The following is a 20603-nucleotide window of genomic DNA, read 5'->3' on the forward strand; positions in this document are numbered from 1 at the left end:
TATATCAAATGTATGTATATACCATAGACGTAGGAAATAGTGAAGCCACTATGGGAGGTAAATTGTGCCTAAATTTGATTGGCTGTTATTTTGCGCAAGCGCAATGATACTTGTGTCTTGCGATTGTCCAACTGTCACACGATTGTCAAACCGTCATACGATCTCTATGATATATATATACATATATATATATACAGAGAGAAGATAGATCGCACAATGGCGGGATTGTAAAGGCTATATTACATGCGTACTAAAAAATTTCGTCGGCCAATCGGTGCATCCGATAAAGAAATCGTCGTGCGACAAACAAATGTAATATCGCCCCAAGATCCCAAGAAACGAAAGCGTTTGGAACATACGAAAACGTCAAGCGGAATAATATCCGTGGATTTTGCTTTCTGACTCGCTTTGGAGTTTGCTCCTGTTTTTGCTTCCAGTACTTCAGCACGGAGAAATATAATACCGCTGAAGCGTTGGAATTTGAATGCGTAAAGCGCGAAAGACAAACGCGCATACTCTTGAATCGTGAAAGGATTATCGGAGTGTCGGAAGACATGCCAAGTACCATCAAGGTGTTCGACGGCACCGTCGTTCACACGTTGGAAGTTTCTCAGGAAGATGCTGCAAAGGCTAATCAAGGTGTGCATCTCAAAACGCTTTGTCACTTACATAATCTATATACGTACTTTTGTAAATTTTTTTTAAGAGCTTTTTTTTTTTTAAGAATTTTTCTGACACTTGGATCTCTTATCTTTTTCAGATTCGCTATTCGCGTCGCAACTTATGCATAATTATGAAGCGATAATTGTGCACAGTCCTGATCAAGCAGTTGCTGAAGAAACAGGTGATTATTATGATTTGAAATATTTTGCTATAATAATACTGATTAATGTATAATATAAAATATTAGGATACTTGTCTCTATTTTGATGTTTTATAGAAATATTTTTTAAATCACTCTTTTTATATATATTGTTATTGATAGAATCTTCTGGCAATAATTCATTATCCCATACTACGCAAGAATTTTCTCATGATTTTTCTCAAGATTCTTCTCCAGAAAAGGGTACGATATTTCATTACTATGCTGTTCTTTTATTGTTTTTAGAACAGAAATTATTTGTTAGAAAAATTTAAGGAAACAAATGATATATATTGCTTTACAGATGGTTTTCGTTGGCCGCACGAGGCGATTCTTTTACTTCTTACAGTATATAAAGATCAGGAACACCAAATTATATCTGGAACAATGACAATGAAAAAATTTTGGTCTATAATTGCCTCACAATTAATCAAAAAAGGTTACAATGTTAATGCTTCTCAATGTAAAAGTAAAATGGCAGGTTTGAAAAATACCTACAAAAGTGTGAAAGATCATAAAGGAAGGAGTAAATACAACAAATATCGAACATGGCGATACTATGACGTAAGTATAAAATGAATATTTTATATGATATATAGTAATACTATTTCTCTCATCTATAATGCATCAAAAGATATAAATTATGTTTCAATATTAAGGATATTGAAATCAATATATTTTTTGATGCATTACAGATTATGGATGAAATATTCAAGAGAAGACCATGGGTGACTAAGGTTCTTACATCAGATAATCCAACTTCATCTGCTGAATATAATGTTGATAATAAGAAAAGAAGTCAATCACCATGTAAAACTGAATCGCCTCCCAAGCGTAAGCATTTGAGCAAGCTATCAGTATAATATAAATAAATTCTTGTTTTATTTATAGGCATAATGGATACTATATGCATATAATAACTATTATACTACAATTATACTATAATATATGCTACATTTGTCAAGAATATTGAGTTGTCAGGGACAATATTGAAATATTGCCAACATTATCATATTCTACCTACATCATCATCTTTGTTGCTTAGTGAAATATATATTAAAATTACAGGCTTAAAACAGTTTGACATGTTGGAAAATATAATTGCTGTCACAGAAGAAAATACTTCTATACGAAGAAAGATGCATGAAGAAGCAATGGTTCGTCAGGATAAATTACTTGATATCCTAGGGAAGATACCCAGTAACAATTCAAATTCGTCGTCTGCTGAAAACAATGCTAATAATGAAAGAAGCAGATCCTTCAAAACGGAATTGCCTTCCAGATGTAAGTGTATCATAGTTAGCCTTTGATATAATCACTATAATAAATCAATATGTTCTTGTTTTACTTTTAAGTATAATACACATATATATTATGATCTTTAATAATATTAAATTAAAAGATGGAAATACTGTCTATATCACACCAATATCATTATTGCTTGATGTAATATATAAATTGAATATTGAAATTACAGATGTGAAACAGTATGCCTTGTTGGAAAGGATAATTACTGTTATGGAAGAAAGTACAACTGAACGGAAAAGGATGCATGAAGAAGCCATGGCTCGTCAAGATAAGTTACTTGACATTCTGGAAAAAATACTTAACAAATAGCAACATGACATACATATATATAGTCTGATTGATCCATGTATAGAAAGTTTTGTGATATTATTTTGTACTAAAAACGGTAATTTTTTTTCTTTATTCTATATTAGAAGATTTTCATTTCTTTATGTGTGGATAGAGACAGAAAAGTTTTATTGATAATGTAATAGTATAATTTATGTATTTTATTAAAAAATCACATTTTATTTTCATAACGTGAGAAAAATGAATAAATTATGTATAAATATCTATAATATTTTATATATAAACAGCATCGTAATTTATCAATAATGAATTTCTTATGTATAAATTATAGCATATATACTTTTTTTGTTTTTACATTAACATTTCTATTATTGTATTCCATTTTTCCTCCTCAGAATTCTGCTTTTTTATGTCTAGAACAATGATTTGATTTTGCAATAGCAATTTAAGCAAACAAATATTATGTAGCAATATGTAATCAAACATAAAACCCATAGGGCTCATGGATCCATGGCAATAATTTCAAAATAAAAGTTTTATTGTAATTGCAACTTATCCATAAAAATTTGAAATTGCAAAATGCTACAGAAGATGCTTATCTGCAAGTATTATTTTATTTTCATCAGTGGTGCAAATGAGTTTTTCTCAAATTACCTAAAATAAGTTCAAATATTGAAAGTAGCAAGTGTGTGTTAAATAATGACACTCAGAGATTTCAAATTTTTATTCTTGTCATTAATCTCTATAGATATATAAAAAGGCGCTAAAATGCGAGTTGAGCGAAATAGATTAATTAAGATATTCTTGTCTCTTTCAGTATGAAATAAAAAAAAACTTCTTTCACGTTCTGTAAAGAGGGAGAGGAGAGACAGATGGTAATAAGAATATATTATGAATAAACCGAACATAATACTTTTTAATAGCGAAGATCAGAGATAATAAAAGAGACCAAATCTCATCCTCTCTCATTCCTATATCTATGCAATGACGTTCGTAGAATGATCAGTTGATCTGATTAGCACTCAGCGGTTTGGTTATCCCCACTCCTTCCTTCATTAAAAAAAGATGAAAAATCATGTTTATATTCTTTCTCTCTCTTTACATTATATTCTATGATGGGACCATATTGTATACTGATACCTGATACTATTTTTCTCAGCTTGTCAGTATGTTCTAGTGCACGTTATAGATTGTATGTATAAAGTTCAATGAGTAGATCGTATAGCGAATAAAATCATCATGGAAGATGGTAGTAATGCGCAACCGGGATGTATCGATTCTTTTAAAGGTAACGAGCATTACGGGAAATGTATAAAGGAGCTGTCAAAGGAAGAATTACTATCGTTAGTAATAAAATGCGCCAACTTTGCCGCGGAAAAACATCGGAATCAAAGAAGGAAGGATATCGATCAAACTCCATACATAAACCATCCTTTAGGTTCAGTTCAAGCTGCTAAAACAATTTTATTTGAATGATATGAATGTCTCAAGAATCATGTATTCCTTTTGAGTTAGCTTATATAAATAGTAATAATAATATTATCACAAATTTTGTTTTAATGATTTCTGTTTTGATTAATCATGGCAAAAAAAGAGCAATTTTGAAATTGTTTATCTTGAAAGTTAAACAGTAAGTTTTAAAAATATAAATTGGTGGTACAAAATTGAATTTTTTTTATTAGAAGCATGTCTAATATGAAAATTACAAAATCACAAAAACTGCCAGTCTTTAATTTAAATTATAATAAGAAAAATTATTTTAAATTAGTCAAAAAAATCTGTAGTTGAAAGAAAGTGACTCTTGTGGAACACTATGTATAGTAGATATATGTAGTAGATATGTGTATCTGATTCAATTTTGTTTTTTTTAGGAGTTGCAAACATTTTAATTCAAGAAGGCAATGTCTTTGAACCAATAGTAATTCTAGCAGCGATCTTACACGATACAGTAGAAGATACAGATACTACATTTGCAGAAATTGAGAAAGAATTTGGGCATAGAGTTTGCCAAGTAGTCTGTGAAGTGACTGACGATAAAACGTTGCCAAAAGCCGAACGTAAACGGTTACAGATAAAACATGCTCCTAATATATCTCGCGAAGCAAAACTAATAAAACTAGCCGATAAGTTATACAATTTGAGAGACCTTGAAAAGAGCGTTCCTATAGGTTGGACAAGGGAAAGAGTAAAGGAATATTTTAAGGTAAAGCATTCTTATTGGTAAAGATAATAAAAGTTATAAAAAAGGATTGCATCAATATTGCATCTCAAAATTTTAATTTATTTTAGTGGGCGAAAGCTGTCATAGATGGGTGTCGTCAAACTAATCCTGCTTTAGAAAGAGAATTAGATATTTTATTTGCAAGTCATTGCGATACTTCTGAAGAGAGTTGTTAGTACAAATTCTGAGAATGCAGTTGATGAAACTGTAAGTATACTGGTAAGAGCAAAAATAACATCAAAATATATTGCATATGAAAACTCGTATATAAAAGTTATATATGATACAAATGTATATTTATACAAATAACATTTTTGAATAGATATCTTTCTCAAAAACAGTATAACTATGTTATTATTTTCTTAAAACGTTTAATTAGTTATTTTTCAGACTATTTGTAATTCATTATGAAACCATTTCATATAATCGGCCAATGCATTTGCCTCTTCTTCTGTAATTGCGTTATACAAAGATGCGCGTATTCCACCCACCGATCTGTAAAGAAAAATAGCTACTTGAATATCAATTGAATATTTTATGAAAAAAAAATATATATTCTTTTATTATAAAATTTTTGAACTTTTAAAGATTGTCATAATGAACATGAAAACAAAATCATTTTTTGTCATAATTTTACTGTAGTTAAATATATCATTTCTGACATATTTTTTGCTGACCTATGACCTTTTAGCTGCAACATACCGCGAGCTGCGGCACCAGAAAGGAACTCCTTTTCAAGTTTCTCATCACCATTACCTATTCTGAACGGAATGTTCATTCTACTACGCACGTCTCGCTTGATAGGACATGTATAGAAACCTCCTGATTTGTCGATCACATCGTATATCTTGCTGTTCTTCTTCTCTGCAAAATTCTGCATACCTTCGACGCCACCATTCCGTTTGATCCATTCGAACACCAATCCCACAACATAAATTTGAAAGACGGGTGGCGTGTTGTGTAGAGAATTATCATTCGCCATAATGGTAAAATTCAACACCGTTGGACACACATCCATGGCACGGCCGAGTAGATCATCCCGTATGATTACTAAAGTTACACCGGCAGGACCGATGTTTTTTTGCGCACCCGCAAAAATTAACGCGAACTAAAAGAAAATGTGATGTATAATACGAGTTCTAAATAGATAAGAAATTTTTTGACAGAAGTTGTCGCAGACAATTATATCAATTCGGAATTCGGCTCTATTGTAAATCATTTAGAAAATGATTAAATAATGTGAAATCACATGCTGCGTGATTTACAAACAAAATTCATTAAATACGAATCACATCTTAATATGCTTTCAATCAAGATGCTCATACCTTGGATACATCAAAAGATTTCGACAGTATATTGGATGACATGTCAGCGACAAGTGGCACTCCGTTTGTCTCCGGAATAAAACCGAATTCAATTCCTGGAAGCATTTATTTCGACATTTATTTCAGTGATGTGAAACAATAAGAAAAAAATAATTTGAAGCATTTTATTCACCATGGACAGTCTCGTTGTCACAATAATAAACATATGAAGCATTCGGATCTAGGTTCCAAGTGGAAGGATCCGGAATTTCTGTGTACTTTGTTGTTTTAGGTAACACCATATTCACTTTTCCATACTTGGTCGCTTCTTTTGCCGCTTTTGCCGACCATGAACCTGAATGAAACAAAAAATTGTATTTCATTATTTTGTTAAAAAATTTAAAAACTGCTGCATATTTTTATTTTTTCACTCTTACCAGTTACTAGATAGTCCGCAGTTCCGGTTTTCAATATGTTCAGAGGAATTGCTGCAAAAAGTCCAGTACCGCCTCCTTGCATGAACAAAATTTTATAGTTTTCGGGAACGTTTCTTAAAAAAAAAAGAACAAATCTTATCAAAATCAACAGAATTACAAGAGAATTACGAAGAAACTCGAATATTATAATTCACGTCACAATGACGACTATTATATTTTTCTGGCAGAATAATGAACTGTAGAGGATAAAAGAATCTTAAATTTAATTTTAATTGCTCCATTATATATTATATGAACATTTCAATTAATTGGGAAAAAATCGACGGTAACTGTTTAAGAATATTAATATTAAGATTGAGAATGCCAGAGGATTTTATTATAATTTTTTTATTATATAATTTGGATCATTTATTTTGAGAACGATATAAGAAAATGGTTCAGTTTCTAAACGTCTTGCAAAAATAAATTATTATATGCGTTTAAATAAATTTATATCTCACTTTCAAAATAAGCCGGTCATATGTCGAATAATTTGAATGTGATTTTGATTCTAGACTCACAGGATATCCCGTAATGTGATCTGGGCATTATTGATGACATTGTTAAAATCATTCGACCGATGACTTAATTCGAGGATGCTGATTTGCGTGTTTCCATATGCAAGCAATTCCTTTTGCACGTCTTTCAGAACCTGTAAATAATAGAGCAATTTCGATTAACCGACATACGCGAGTTAGTTCAATGAACGCGATTGACCCGCATGCTTTCTCTATTATCTCTTGTGGTTCAATATCAATTAATATAAAAACAACTAATAATGGTAAAGAATTTCAGGTATTTATCTCAGAACCATCTGCGTTTATCACACAAGTAAATGGAACTCATTACTTAATTGTGATAATAATGATGCGCAAAATGCATAGCTGTTTATTCGTCATCGATATGACAGAATTAAAAATCACGAGTCACTCTTGGGTAAGTTTCGAAAATTATACTAGTATTTTGTGCTACTTGCTATACCATTGCATACATAAATAACTTCTATAAACTTCTTTTAAATCATTATCGATGCACGTGATGCATACATATTCGGATTATTATTGTATGCATTGCAAAACAGTTGAATGTTTGATTAGTATGCGATATTAATCAAACTTGCGTAACTTTGTTCAAATAGAAAGAATAATTTTAAACATAGTTATTAGAAAATTACGAAACAGATATGGCACAAATATAGAATAAGATAAAAGGAATTTAGAAAGATTATAAAAAGGATATAAGAATATTGACAAAATATAAAGTAACTATACATTTTAATTATATTAGAATTTATGCAAAAAAAATATATGTATAGAATATATTTTGAAATTATATGAACTTTTTTAATTTTAAAATTATACGAATGAATGAATAATTCGTTCATTTCATATCAATTTTTCATTTTTTTTTTTTAATTTTGAAAAGACCCAATTGTTATTGAAATCAGATAATTTTATGTGCAGATATTCGAAAACTTTTAACGGCACAAATGTGATGTGCTATCTGCGGACAATTGTTTTGCGGCCGTATCTCGAAAAAATAATAACATATCTTTATTACGGCTGCTAATTACAACTGATGAAATCTATCCGGAGTTTTTTCGCAGAAGCAATAATCGTTAAATTTTTCTCATATATATGTACCGTATTCGTGTCATCATCATTTATATAATTATATATATATATATATATATATATATATATATATATATATATATAATCACGTAGAATATATAAAAATATTCAAATACATAGTATATATATTAGTAAATTTGATAGATTAATAATTATAATTATTTTTTTCCTATTATATTCTTATAATTATACATCTCATAAAATATACTTTATATTTAATAAATATTTTATATTCTATATAGATTTTTTTTCATTCATATAATTTAAAAAAAAAATTATGTACGTTTTTCAGCTATTTCTTCTTTAAATATATTGTAAAGCAACAAAACTAGTTTTAGAATCGATCATTCATTTGTTCAAGAAATAATCTGTTAATTTATTAATTTTATTGATGCAAATACAAGAATGCAAAAAAAGAAAGTAGGAAGAATATTCCAAAACATACCTCATGTGGCAATTTAGCCGGGCCGGCGCCGAAATTTATCACTTTATTTTGATCAGTCATTATGCTTACAGTCGATCCGGACGTGCGTGGCAGAGAACGTAGAGCAAACTGAGCAATTGGATGAAAGACACAAACAAGTAGTCACAAGAGAGACAACACTTAGCAGTCGTTATCGCAGTATCCTCGCTCAGTTGGGGTATCTTATCGCATCAACAACCAATTTCACGTCTTCTATTTTAATTTTCTACGTAATTAGATATCTTTGTCGAGAGACTCTTGTCGAGGTAAATGCGACAATTCGCATCAGACGCGAAGCGTCTGCTGTCGTGAGCGGTTCATTTGCATTAATTTTATTAGGCGAATGGCATACAGAGTGTCTCAAAATCGCTTTCGTCCAAGATTCCATGATCAACACACAAGTATACAGTGCTTTCCAGAATGTAATCTCTCATTGCTTCATATGAAGAGCACGTGATGTTATTGAATCGTATATATCGTAACTTATTCAAGAATAACAGGTAAAGATCATTAAAATTTATGGAATCTTGTTATGGAAGAGAACTGATAATCTTTTTCAAGTTCCTTAACTATATATTAAGTGAATTGGATTATTACAATAAGCAACAATTTAAAATAAAGTGATTATATTATAATTATAAATTCGATACATATATCCTATAACCGCGCGCACACCATATTTTTAATATATATAGAAAAAAAAAATATATATATATATATAGTATATAAAATTATATATTTTATATTTTATTTTATTTTATTTTATTTATATTTATATATATATATATTTTATATTTTATTTTATTTATTTTATATATTTTATATATTTTAGATTGAATATAAAATCATCATTAATTCACCTTACATTAACTTTAATTTTAAAGTTTTATTTTTGCGCGCGCGCGCGCACACACACAATGCCATATAGTATATATCAAAACAGTACTAAACTCACAGTGTAGCTGGTGATGTTATCAGATTTTATTTAAAGTTATATACACATATGTTTCAGAATTTTATAATAAATAAAATGATATAATACAATAAGAATAAAATTATCATCGTATCGTGAAATAATAAATTATTATATCAATCTTATTATTTGTGCTTATCAATGGAATTTAGTTCTTTAATTATATATCGATTAATTAATATTGTGGAATTAAACCAACTTGTCATTATATGAAAAATATATTTATAGATATAAAATCTAGATATAAAATATAATTTAAAACATTATAATATTCTAAATAGAACAATATAAGAAGAAAATATGAATATTCAATAAATTTTGGTAAACACTCAAATTTGCTGGAATATAAGTTTTTTAATAAACATTTTTATGATTCTTTAATATTTTGTCGTTTTAATTAAAAATTTAATTAATGTAGGATTTACTTTTATAATTAATTTTTTTATTTTCGATATTGATAATGGAAAAAAATTTCTAAAAAATGTCTCAAAAAATTTGATTAATATATTACTATATTAATGTTGTTTTGAAACATTTTTATAAATAAAATATAAATGTTTGCTCCTTTTACAGGACAATTTAAAGAAATTATTTGATTATAATATTGAAATATATTTTAATTTGATCTTATAGGTCAGATTAGAAGATGGAAGAGATTTTATATAAGAGATTTGCATAAATCGTGATCGATAAATCTGCTTGAAGGAGAGTTTCTGTGATCTAACGCCAGTGGACAGCATCATATAGGCCACGCAATTTAAAGATGTTGGATAAAATTTCAATGTCATCAAATCGTAAAATATGTTCAGGTAAATTTTTTTGTCACTATTTAAATTAATAGACTTTGTATGAAAAGTATATTAATTATTTATATAAAATTAATTATCTTCTTTGCAAGAATAAATGAAAGAAAATTTTTCTTCAAATATTTATTTTTAAGAAAACTATAATATGTATTATTATTAGTTGTATAGAGAGATAAATAATAAAATCTTTCAGAGTTTTCTGAAAGATTTTATTCGTGTGTTTATTTGTATTCGTGAATCTATCGCAAAATTTTTACTTATTAAAACATTTTATCTGTATATCATTATAGTGTATCTAATATAAATATACTTAGAGATACTGGCAATACATAATGTGATTGTTCTACTGATATACGTAGGTCACGAGTAGATAAGCTGACACGAGTTTTGTAAAAAATGAATCACGCCACTAGTTAGAACGTTTCAATTAAAAGACTTTTATTAAAATTCTTATTTGGATCATCGATTAACTGTTTATACCTACAAATGTATCAACCTGTTCCTCATCCAAAATGCTCTTTAGGCGCACATCCTTTAAATATTTTTTAGAAGACAACACACGAAAATTTTTTATATCTATCCATCAATTAATGAGAGAAATCTTCTTAAATTGACATTTTTTATTTGCAACTGCTTATTTGCAATTTCAAATCGGTTAAATCATAATAAGAAATGTATAGTTATTATTTCTTAAGTGACGCTATCAGCAACTCTATTATCCATAAGTATTATATTTTACGCAATAGAGAAATCGCGATTCGGATCAATGGTTCATTGAAGCTCGTCATTGATCTTCCCATTTATAGTATATATATTCAAATTCGACGATATGATCTCGAGATTTATTCAAGCTTGTCCTAGAAGCTTGTGTTTAAATTAGACGATTACATTATTAAATACATAGTCTTATTTGTCAGATGCGGAACATGTTAAATAAAATTTCAAGTTCGCGTGTATATATATATATACATATCTCAGGTTTTTAATGTTAATTTGAAGAAAAATGTTATAATATAAAATGGATATCAGCGGTCAATTTGATTGGTATTTCCTAAACATTTATATCTATAGATTTTTCATGACTTACTAAATTTTTTTATAATTGGCGCCCTAGGTGCGGATGCTGACGTCATACTTGTCAAAATGGGGATCTCGGTCAATCCGGCCAACGAATCCCTCGCCTCGACCGGGACGTTTTTGATCGATCCGCCGGCAGGAGTGTTCTCTATCAAGCCGCCGGCAGGTAGGGATGCTATCGCGTGTTGAAAATCAGCCGACAGTCGATGATGAACTTACCCGAGCAAAACGTATGATCAGAGGGAGTGGTGACCTTTCGCGTCCTCAAAACGTCAGTCTATCACAAATCGTCGAGAAGTCTGCCTCGTTGCCAGCCGCCTGCAGTAGCTGTTGATTTCAATCTTTCACGAAACTGATCCTCCTGCTTTTACTAAGCAAACGAGACAAAGGTAATCATCCAACCGTCCTCATAATTCCTTCTTACCGGTATTGATCCTCTTTCATACGAAAAGACTCCCTCTATTCCGGAACGGCCGGATTTTCGACGAGCGAGTCGCTCAAGGTCTTCGAATTTTTCGGAGGGGGAATTAATGGGCAACGTTTTGGCATTGTAGGTCCGTCTGAAGGACAGCCTCACGATGCTTTGTCCCTTCGCGTTGCGTAGAATAATATACGATATGTCTCTGTTACAAAAATCTTGATTTTCAGATTATAGGGTATGTATATCGTGTAGGTAGATCTGAAATTAGTAAATGAAAAGATATTAAACAAATTAGAACACTTTTTTTTTACTTAGGTTTATAATATTCTGATGCATTTTGGAGATTAAAAAAAAAAATGATGATAAATATCTCTATATATTCCTATAATTTTCTCATCGTACATATAACTCTTTAAGAATATTGATTTATCATAGTTTTACTTTCGTCTACATTTTATTAGATTATATTACACAAATACTAATTATATAATATTAATTTGTAACAGATATCTAACTTTTAAGGAAGATAAGGATTGTGCGTTGCAATAATGGCTGCAAATTCTCATTGGCTTTATTGATAGTCAACAGGCTAATAGATGATAGGCATAAATCGAGAAAGTCGAGCTGAGGGTTGATTAAATATCGATCTCTTAATTTTGTCTGCAAAAGAAATAATCTCTTGATTATAATTCATGTATATAAAGTATTAAATCATATGTGATATAACCAGCTAAGATCTCTCTTCTGAAAAGAAGTAAATAGTTCTTTTCGAAAATGATTATCGTTGACACATATCGCGTGTAATTCAAGATTCTATAAAATCTAGGATCTCATAGTGAGCATTTGAAGATCGGGAACTCGGTGTATGATGGCTCTTTAATTCCTGTTTTGATACACACGAAATTATCTCGTCTCAGAGGAAGAAGGTCGGAGAAGAGAGAATGGAAAAAAAAAAAAAAAAAAAATGTACCTTATCGGCTGGAAAAGACTGAAATTAATAAAAGCGAGTCTATTTCTATTCGCTTTGATAGATCCTGACCTTCCTTTTTTTTTTCTCAAAAATTACTCAGCGTTATCGTTTCCCGAACCGATAGTATATCACTTGAATTGAAATTCATTTATTATCAATTTCAACGATCGATTCGTTGTCAACGAATAGTAACGATACAATAATATCGAGGCTGATGGATATTATATACGCAAGAGAAATAAGTCTACATGATTTATAAATAAATTTCTGATGGGTTTCAAGGATTTTTTAGAAATTAATTCTTTTTATTACTTGTGTGAGAATTATTTTATATAAAAATATAAGCTTTTTTTCTCCTACATACATTATATCACGGTTGTCGCGTCGTGACGATTGATACAGTGTATATATATAGATATACATTTTTGTTTTATCATAGTGAATGAAGTCATGCGTAGAAGGTCAAGCTCGAAACTGCGCTGCTATGCGCTATCAGCTGATTACTTGCTTGGGCACGTGCTTACGCATGCTCTGAACGGAATGAAGGTGAACAGAAAGCGTTCGTCGACTATAAATCGTGTAAATATTGTAGGATGTATTGCCAGTTACTAAAAAATATTTTAAATAACTAGCAATATATATAATTGAAAATTTTTCCAATATTATCTTTCTCACGGAGGACAGAGAAAAATTAATTAATTAATCTGATATCTTCTAACAAAAGACAGAGAAAAATTGATTAATTGATCTGATATCCTCTAATGTCTAATATTATGATAGTATGAAATTTTGGCAACATCGAATGGATGTATTGTAATCGTAGTAGACATTCCAGATTCTTTCTAATTTTTCATTGCAAAGATTTAAACTTAAAATGTACATGCAGAAAATATAATCAGAGACTTATTTCAATATTTTGCTATAATCCGTACGCACTTCGAAAAATCATTTGAATAATTAATTTCTAAATGACATAAAAATGCATCTAAATACTTATGTCATGCATCCGGAATCATTTTTGGCTCAGAAATCTTGTGATTGGAAATCAGCTGTCGATTGTGTGCAATAGTTACGCGTGTACGTGATAAACATTTGCAAAACAAATAGAAGATGCTTTAGAATTTGAAGTACGATTTCTTCGAGAAGTTTCTTCAAGTTCAAATTGACACAATAGCAGAATAATTTTTTTGCAATTTTATTCTCTAATGAAATACATTCCCATGTATCTCATTTACGTAATAAATTCTACGATAAAATACATTTCATCGAGGCACCGTCATATTTCGTACTTATTTACATTACGCACCTTCTCAGAGAGATCCATCCGATCTGAATATAAATCCGAAACAATTTCATGCCATTTTTCGCCGATCGATGTCCCTGTTCCCCGGTTCACGAGGGATTATTTTGAAAAGACGCAATGTCCATCCAGCGGATGTGATCCTATTTTCGAATCCCGGACAGCGCTGAAAGAGCGCCGTTCGCGAGCCTCTCGTATCCACTGGCATCGTCACCGGCGATCGCCCGATGCGTCGCATCTTCGGTTTCCCACTCCGTCGGCATCTCCGGTTGTCGTCGACGACGCCATGCACCTCGTTGCGCTTCGTCGGCGATGCCGGGCGGCAGCCGCATTCGCGCGCGACCCTTGCAGTCGGATGGAGTTTTCGCAACATCGTCATTACAAACGCATCGTCACTAATCTCCTTCTCTCGTTTTCTCTTTGCGCAGCCCGCCAAAATGGTCTGGATCACCGTCGACGATCAGGTATTACCGTCTCGTCGATCTCGCGACTGATATCTCCTCCTTCGCTGAAGAGTGTGATTTGCAAGCGATGATACTTCATTGAGAGAGACCAATGTAATCTCGGTGAATACTAGGCCGATATGTTTTAAAAATATGTATCTGTAATATTGGAAAAAAGACGACGACAATCGTACCAGGCGTATCGACGAACGCGATGCGTTTAATTCACCAAAATTACAATGGTTTCGATATATGTGTTTTTTTTTTCTTTTGTTCTTGAAGACTGCTTGAATTTTTGTTTTTCGTTTGCGCATGCACATACGCTATATGTACGGATTTTGCAAATCCGCTCGCGTCTTTGAACATTCACCTTTGCTTAAAACGCAATGCGGATAATATAAGAAGATTATAATATAAATTATTAATAATATAAAAGTGCGGAAAACCTACATTGTGTCTATTCATCATTGTTGTGATTTGTTAGATCTTTGACATTAAATACGCGTATTAAATATAATAATGTTATGCGCGCAAGTTAATCTCGACGACATCGATCTGATTAATTCTTTTTATTCTAGTATAAGATATGACGTAATATTCGAAGCGCGGAAATGTTATTGTGACTTTTCTCATTTTTCTGTATTATTTCGTATGCGATAACCTCGAGTTTTGTAGCGAAAACACAAACTATACCGTTTCTGTTTCCTTAATATTGTCGTTAAAAGATCCTTTAACTGTGTCTGTGAAGAAGTTCCTAAAATAATCTGTGTCTTTATATAGAGAAGGTAAGATTAGTCGGGATTGTTTGTATCAGACACATCGCTTTAGTTTCTTCCGATAAAGATTTACCTCGAGAGATTTACAGACTCACTTCTCTTTTAAAGAATTTCTTTCTTATAGATGCCTAATGGTTTTTATTTCGGTGTGTAAAAGGCGTAGATTTGTTTTTATCTTGGTGTGAAAGATAGACACACACATACACACACATACACACACATATATATATATATATATAGAATGTGCTTTTATTGATAGGAAAATATTTTTTGATGTAATATAATGTTACATAAATTGTACACTCTGTCATTCTATTGCAACTCTAATCACATGATCTTATCTTATAATATTTTTTGATAATTATGATGACGATTATTAATTTCTCGATATTATTTGCATTTCCCTTATCGTTTTGTTAAATACATTACATTGATACTGATATTGTGATCTCGTGATGTGCTAAATAATTGAAATATTTACCTGGACGTGATATTTTTTCTGACACATATAAGATTTACTAGATGTAACGTTATATGACGACATTCAGTATGAGTCAGAGTTTTGTGTTGCAATCGTAATTAAAGTCGTTTACAATGCAAGACTTCGTACATTCTAGTGTATATTTGTGTGATATTAGAAATGATTCGAGTACAGCAAACGCGACGTAGAATCGTGTCACCTTGCTAACAATAAGCGCCTGTTCGGTGTTAATGCGATATAGAAATGAATAGAGAATATATGTATATATGTATATAAATTTGCCGTTTCCCTAACTTTTTTTTTTTTTTACTTGTTTGTCGGTACTTCGAGTTTTTTGAATAAATTAGACGAAAATGTGTCATTCACGTTGTCTTTATACGATAGAGGTGATGATATGATGTTTAGAATGTAATACGATGCTATTCTTCGTAATGATCAGTCAACAAACTGAATCCATTCGCCTTTTATCTTAAACGCGATATAGCGAAACTTATCTGCATTGTTAAACTTTGCAGATATTAAATCTTGATGCAACAGTTCTCATATCTTCAAGATACATTCACTTTAGATAAACGAAAATTTTTTATTATCAATGATAATGGGCAGCAATTACAATTTGTACTTTAAACATCAAATGTAATTTTTCGAATCTAAATTTTCCTTAATTTAATTGAGATCTGTGTCTCAAGAATAAAGAATAATATACGAAATAATAAAGGAAACTGATAAAGGCACAAATATTTATTAAGCTTTTTGTTACATGCAAATCTTTTAATTTGAGCTCAAAGAATTGAAAGTTTATGGACTTACTAAAAATACGTCTACAGTTTATAAAAGCGGCTGTTGCAATTCTCGCGTAAAGTCTCTTACATCTTACAGTATATTCAATTATTTCATCTGACGCGAAATACTTCTATTTTTGTCGATGCAATTCTATCTTCGCACAGCCAGAAAGCGGCACTTATTCATACTGAGAAATATATTTTCGCTGTACATTGTTTATTCGTGGAATGAAATTATCAAGAATAATATTAACGCGATGATCATAAGAACGTTTTAAAAAATTAACGTTTCCAAATATTGGTTTTATTTTGTTGACAGTGATTTTTTTTTTGTGCATGCGGAATTTATATAATTGATACATTAAAATTGTTCATATATATTGTTTCTCTTTATCTTAACATATGAATGTGTAAATTTAATTTATATGCTCTAATTCACACACACATAGTTGCCTATTCACAAACTATTACGTACAGTTCGTATGTGGATAACGCATATTTAGTATGTATACTTAGTATGTATCTAGATTCCTTGTAATTAAAGCCTAACCGATTAATTGTCTAATTTTTTTTCAATTCAAGAGCTCTTTCTGATTTCCTTAAATTTTCGCAGATGGCCGGCAAGCCGAATAATCAGGCGTTATATGCTCAAAGTCAACTGGATCACATGTGCACCCTGGACATCGACAGTCGAGTGTCCTTCGTCCGTTTATCCGGTATCATCTGCACGATCGGTCCCGCGTCCCGATCCGTGGAGACCCTGGAGAAGATGATCGAGACGGGAATGAATATCGCCCGATTGAACTTCTCTCACGGATCCCACGAATATCACGCGGAAACTATCGCCAATGTTCGCCAGGCGCAAAAGAATCTGAGCGCCCGTGCCGGCATTAACATCCCCGTTGCTGTTGCCCTTGACACAAAGGGTCCCGAAATCCGTACCGGTCTCCTTGAAGGCGTACGTGATTGATTATGTTTATACATACATAAATTTAAAAACAGGAATTTAAATAACGAAAGTATAGTATTTTCAACTTATTGTCTCGATAGGGCGGCTCAGCTGAAGTGGAATTAGTCAAGGATCAAACTTTTAAACTGTCCACCGACAAGGCGTATATGGAAAAGGGAAACGCACAGGTTGTTTACGTTGATTACGAGAATATCTCGAAAGTGTTGAAAGTAGGGAATCGCGTGTTTGTGGATGACGGCTTGATCTCTCTCATCGTCTCTGCCGTTAGTAAGTTTCAAAAATTATTGCAATTTTATTTATCTTTTTGGAGGAATGGCATATTTTTTAAATATCTAATTTAATTGAATAATTAAATCAATATTTAATTAAAAATATCTAAAACTTATAGTTTTATAGAGCTACAAGTGATATTTCGCGATTTCATTGTTAAATATTTTATATTTAAACATGCGGATCATTTATTTTGGAAATACACATTTGAACATATTACGAATTCGGATGCGGACATAAAAATTGATATAGTGTATAAATTTCAACAAAATTTTGAAATTATGATTACATTAATCAATATTTAAAATATAATATAAATATAAAATATAAATTTAAAATATAATATTTGTGTTATTTATTTATCAATTTTTAATGTATAAAATACATTGATTCTTTTAGTTCCAAATTACAATTTTGAAAATATTATTTTTATATAGTATATCGCATCAATAAATATTAGTGCAATTTTGAGAGGCATTAAAAAGAAGTCCGTGTAATTTTTTTTATTCTTTAGGTCCCAATTTAATATCGACCTCTGTTGAAAACGGCGGTATGTTGGGTTCCCGTAAAGGTGTGAATTTGCCAGGAGTACCGGTGGATCTTCCGGCGGTGTCAGAGAAGGACAAATCCGATCTTCAATTCGGTGTCGATCAAGATGTCGACATGATATTTGCCTCCTTTATTCGAAACGCTGCCGCATTAACCGAGATCCGTGGCATTCTCGGCGAGAAGGGCAAAAACATCAAGATTATATCGAAGATTGAGAATCAACAGGGTATGACGAATCTTGATGAGATTATCGACGCGTCTGACGGTATAATGGTCGCGCGCGGTGATCTCGGAATAGAAATACCCCCGCAGAAGGTATTTCTAGCGCAGAAGTCTATGATCAGCAGATCCAATAAGGTCGGGAAACCGGTGATTTGCGCTACGCAGATGCTGGAATCCATGGTGAAAAAACCACGCGCCACGAGAGCCGAAACATCGGATGTTGCCAATGCTATCCTCGACGGTGCTGATTGCGTTATGTTATCAGGTAATTCATTTTGATATGTCGATATTCGAAAATTTAGGGGACAAAATAATATAAAACAAAGAGTGAAGGGAAATATTTTTAATGTTACTTATAATCTCTTTCTCGTATTTTACTACGTTTCATAGCTTTTATCTCTGTAATTTCTATTTTTAAAGATAATGCTTATAAATTTTGCGATTGCATTTTTAGGTGAAACCGCAAAGGGAGACTATCCCTTAGAGTGTGTTCGCACAATGGCCAACATTTGTAAAGAAGCGGAAGCCGCGATTTGGCAAACTCAAATCTTTCACGATTTGTCGAACAAAGTTTTGCCACCTATTGACGCGACCCATGCTGTCGCCATTGCTTCCGTGGAAGCATCCGTTAAATGTTTGGCTAGTGCCATCATCGTTATTACAACATCCGGTCGATCCGCACATCTGATCTCGAAGTATAAACCCCGATGCCCCATCATTGCAGTTACTAGATTCCACCAGGTTGCTCGACAAGCGCATTTGTATCGCGGAATATTACCATTGTACTATGAAGGTATAGTATCAATATTTTATTTTATGGAGAGAAAGAGAATTGGTTTATCTTATTATTATTATTAGAAGATGTAAATACTTTATTATGTGAATAGACTATATAAATTTTATGTTATACAGAAGCACCAATTGCCGATTGGGTGAAAGACGTGGATGTACGTGTACAATACGGATTAAACTTTGGCAAAAGTCGTGGTTTCATAAAAACTGGCGATGCAGTAATAGTTGTGACGGGATGGCGACAGGGCTCGGGCTTCACGAATACCCTTCGTATTGTGTATGTAGAACGAGAATTGATTAGAGAAGATCCTGCATGTGATATTTATAGTGATACCGATTCCTACGATGATTTTTTTTGAATGTTGAACAAAACTTATCTTATCTCTTATCTTTTTATTATGTTTAATTTGTTCCGAATAATAATTACACAGAGAGAATGTATTTGTCAAACACTAACATTGTAGATTATGCAGAAGCGCATTTTATATATATAATGCAATTATATGCGAGATTCGCCATTTTCTTCGTTTAAGCTATAATACAAATATGTTTTACACGTGGTAAATATATATATATATATATATATTATATATTGCATGTACTTGATTTATAAACATACTTACTCGAGAATCGAGAAGATTCTAATATTGTCTGTTTCAGTATATTCTCTTAAATACTTAATTTGCAAAATCAAGATTCAAGTACAGTTATACCCGCTTAATATTCCTTTTTAATATTGCGATCATATTTTTGGCAATGAGACAATTAATTATTGATAATCAATTTTTCTTTTATTTTTAGGACTGTCGACTAAACTCACTATTGGACTGGCATAGGAAGTACGATCTTTATGAAGATGTAGATGTAATACATTAAAGATTATCGCGAACATGTACGTAATTATATATCATCCTGTCACAAGTTCCAGTAAATACAATTATATGAGACTAATTTCATTAGTATAAACCCAGTATTATTTTATTGTTGAGAAATACACAAACGCACATAGAAAAACAAAAGATGCATACATAAAATGTATACAGATGCTGTTATGTAAGCGAAATAATGATCTACGTCATAATATAAAGAATAGACCAATAACTCTTGGATTAATAAAACAACTTGTCGAGTGTTAGATCTTCATGTTCCTGTATAGAAATAAATAAAAACATTTATTTTGCAGTAATGGTTAGGTTAATGTTAATTGTAAATCGT

At 31.3% G+C, this 20603-nt stretch overlaps 4 protein-coding genes and 2 long non-coding RNA genes across 12 annotated transcripts; 3 read left to right on the forward strand and 3 right to left on the reverse strand.

The window, feature by feature from the left end:
* Positions 1–345: 345 nt before the first annotated feature.
* LOC138932666 (uncharacterized) lies at positions 346–3380 on the forward strand. The gene is made up of 7 exons (XM_070294727.1): positions 346–639; positions 761–844; positions 986–1066; positions 1167–1426; positions 1558–1696; positions 1931–2146; positions 2340–3380. The coding sequence occupies exons 1-7, from the start codon at positions 555–557 to the stop codon at positions 2477–2479; spliced, it is 1005 nt and encodes a 334-aa protein (XP_070150828.1). The 5' UTR covers positions 346–554; the 3' UTR covers positions 2480–3380.
* Positions 2845–3773, reverse strand: LOC138932670 (uncharacterized). 2 transcript variants are annotated; one of them, XR_011446815.1, is made up of 3 exons: positions 3599–3773; positions 3372–3508; positions 2845–2871 (listed from the first exon to the last, which is right to left on the reverse strand). It is a non-coding gene; the product is annotated as an uncharacterized lncRNA (long non-coding RNA). The 2 variants fall into 2 exon arrangements; XR_011446814.1 differs by lacking the exon at positions 2845–2871 and having other exon boundaries at positions 3355–3508.
* On the forward strand, positions 3471–8106 carry Mesh1 (Metazoan SpoT homolog-1). 3 transcript variants are annotated; one of them, XR_011446811.1, is made up of 6 exons: positions 3471–3896; positions 4330–4661; positions 4748–4886; positions 5371–6275; positions 7255–7395; positions 7923–8106. XR_011446811.1 is itself a non-coding variant. In XM_070294728.1 (4 exons), exons 1-3 carry the CDS (start codon positions 3698–3700, stop codon positions 4853–4855), a joined length of 639 nt encoding a protein of 212 aa, XP_070150829.1. In that variant the 5' UTR covers positions 3471–3697; the 3' UTR covers positions 4856–4886; positions 5371–6940. The 3 variants fall into 3 exon arrangements, 1 of the variants encoding a protein (XP_070150829.1); XR_011446810.1 differs by lacking the exons at positions 7255–7395; positions 7923–8106 and adding an exon at positions 6975–7226; XM_070294728.1 differs by lacking the exons at positions 7255–7395; positions 7923–8106 and having other exon boundaries at positions 5371–6940.
* Positions 4900–8992, reverse strand: LOC138932665 (probable phosphoserine aminotransferase). The gene is made up of 7 exons (XM_070294726.1): positions 8539–8992; positions 6981–7111; positions 6421–6533; positions 6177–6338; positions 6005–6099; positions 5357–5787; positions 4900–5174 (listed from the first exon to the last, which is right to left on the reverse strand). The coding sequence occupies exons 1-7, from the start codon at positions 8596–8598 to the stop codon at positions 5066–5068; spliced, it is 1101 nt and encodes a 366-aa protein (XP_070150827.1). The 5' UTR covers positions 8599–8992; the 3' UTR covers positions 4900–5065.
* Positions 8493–20550, forward strand: LOC138932664 (pyruvate kinase). 3 transcript variants are annotated; one of them, XM_070294724.1, is made up of 10 exons: positions 8493–9056; positions 10163–10338; positions 11450–11801; positions 14532–14567; positions 17199–17543; positions 17636–17822; positions 18340–18861; positions 19051–19389; positions 19509–19665; positions 20190–20550. In XM_070294724.1, exons 4-10 carry the CDS (start codon positions 14541–14543, stop codon positions 20200–20202), a joined length of 1590 nt encoding a protein of 529 aa, XP_070150825.1. In that variant the 5' UTR covers positions 8493–9056; positions 10163–10338; positions 11450–11801; positions 14532–14540; the 3' UTR covers positions 20203–20550. The 3 variants fall into 3 exon arrangements, with proteins under 3 accessions (XP_070150825.1, XP_070150826.1, XP_070150824.1); XM_070294725.1 differs by lacking the exon at positions 14532–14567; XM_070294723.1 differs by lacking the exons at positions 8493–9056; positions 10163–10338; positions 11450–11801 and having other exon boundaries at positions 14103–14567.
* Positions 9011–15836, reverse strand: LOC138932668 (uncharacterized). Of its 2 annotated transcripts, XR_011446813.1 has the most exons (4): positions 15804–15836; positions 14110–14705; positions 11423–12091; positions 9011–9038 (listed from the first exon to the last, which is right to left on the reverse strand). It is a non-coding gene; the product is annotated as an uncharacterized lncRNA (long non-coding RNA). The 2 variants fall into 2 exon arrangements; XR_011446812.1 differs by lacking the exon at positions 9011–9038 and having other exon boundaries at positions 9391–12091.
* Positions 20551–20603: the final 53 nt, after the last annotated feature.

This window comes from Polyergus mexicanus, unplaced genomic scaffold (genome assembly GCF_030449975.1).
Source record: "Polyergus mexicanus isolate NDT 795.1 unplaced genomic scaffold, iyPolMexi1.0 SCAF_4, whole genome shotgun sequence".
Classification (NCBI taxonomy): Eukaryota; Metazoa; Arthropoda; class Insecta; order Hymenoptera; family Formicidae; genus Polyergus; species Polyergus mexicanus.

What these genes read in the sequence shown, in the direction of transcription:
- LOC138932666 (XM_070294727.1), top strand. Translation starts at nt 555, where the DNA reads ATGCCAAGTACCATCAAGGTGTTCGACGGCACCGTCGTTCACACGTTG. An exon ending in TGCTGCAAAGGCTAATCAAG is followed by an intron (nt 640 to 760) that starts GTGTGCATCTCA and finishes TATCTTTTTCAG; the next exon opens with ATTCGCTATTCGCGTCGCAA. An exon ending in AACTGAATCGCCTCCCAAGC is followed by an intron (nt 1,697 to 1,930) that starts GTAAGCATTTGA and finishes TTAAAATTACAG; the next exon opens with GCTTAAAACAGTTTGACATG.
- Mesh1 (XM_070294728.1), top strand. Translation starts at nt 3,698, where the DNA reads ATGGAAGATGGTAGTAATGCGCAACCGGGATGTATCGATTCTTTTAAA. An exon ending in ATACATAAACCATCCTTTAG is followed by an intron (nt 3,897 to 4,329) that starts GTTCAGTTCAAG and finishes TGTTTTTTTTAG; the next exon opens with GAGTTGCAAACATTTTAATT. An exon ending in GAGTAAAGGAATATTTTAAG is followed by an intron (nt 4,662 to 4,747) that starts GTAAAGCATTCT and finishes AATTTATTTTAG; the next exon opens with TGGGCGAAAGCTGTCATAGA.
- LOC138932665 (XM_070294726.1), bottom strand. Translation starts at nt 8,598, where the DNA reads ATGACTGATCAAAATAAAGTGATAAATTTCGGCGCCGGCCCGGCTAAA. An exon ending in ATCACATTACGGGATATCCT is followed by an intron (nt 6,534 to 6,980) that starts GTGAGTCTAGAA and finishes TTTTTTTTTAAG; the next exon opens with AAACGTTCCCGAAAACTATA. An exon ending in TTGCAGCTAAAAGGTCATAG is followed by an intron (nt 5,175 to 5,356) that starts GTCAGCAAAAAA and finishes TTTTCTTTACAG; the next exon opens with ATCGGTGGGTGGAATACGCG.
- LOC138932664 (XM_070294723.1), top strand. Translation starts at nt 14,331, where the DNA reads ATGCGTCGCATCTTCGGTTTCCCACTCCGTCGGCATCTCCGGTTGTCG. An exon ending in GTACCGGTCTCCTTGAAGGC is followed by an intron (nt 17,544 to 17,635) that starts GTACGTGATTGA and finishes TTGTCTCGATAG; the next exon opens with GGCGGCTCAGCTGAAGTGGA. An exon ending in TCTCATCGTCTCTGCCGTTA is followed by an intron (nt 17,823 to 18,339) that starts GTAAGTTTCAAA and finishes TTTATTCTTTAG; the next exon opens with GTCCCAATTTAATATCGACC.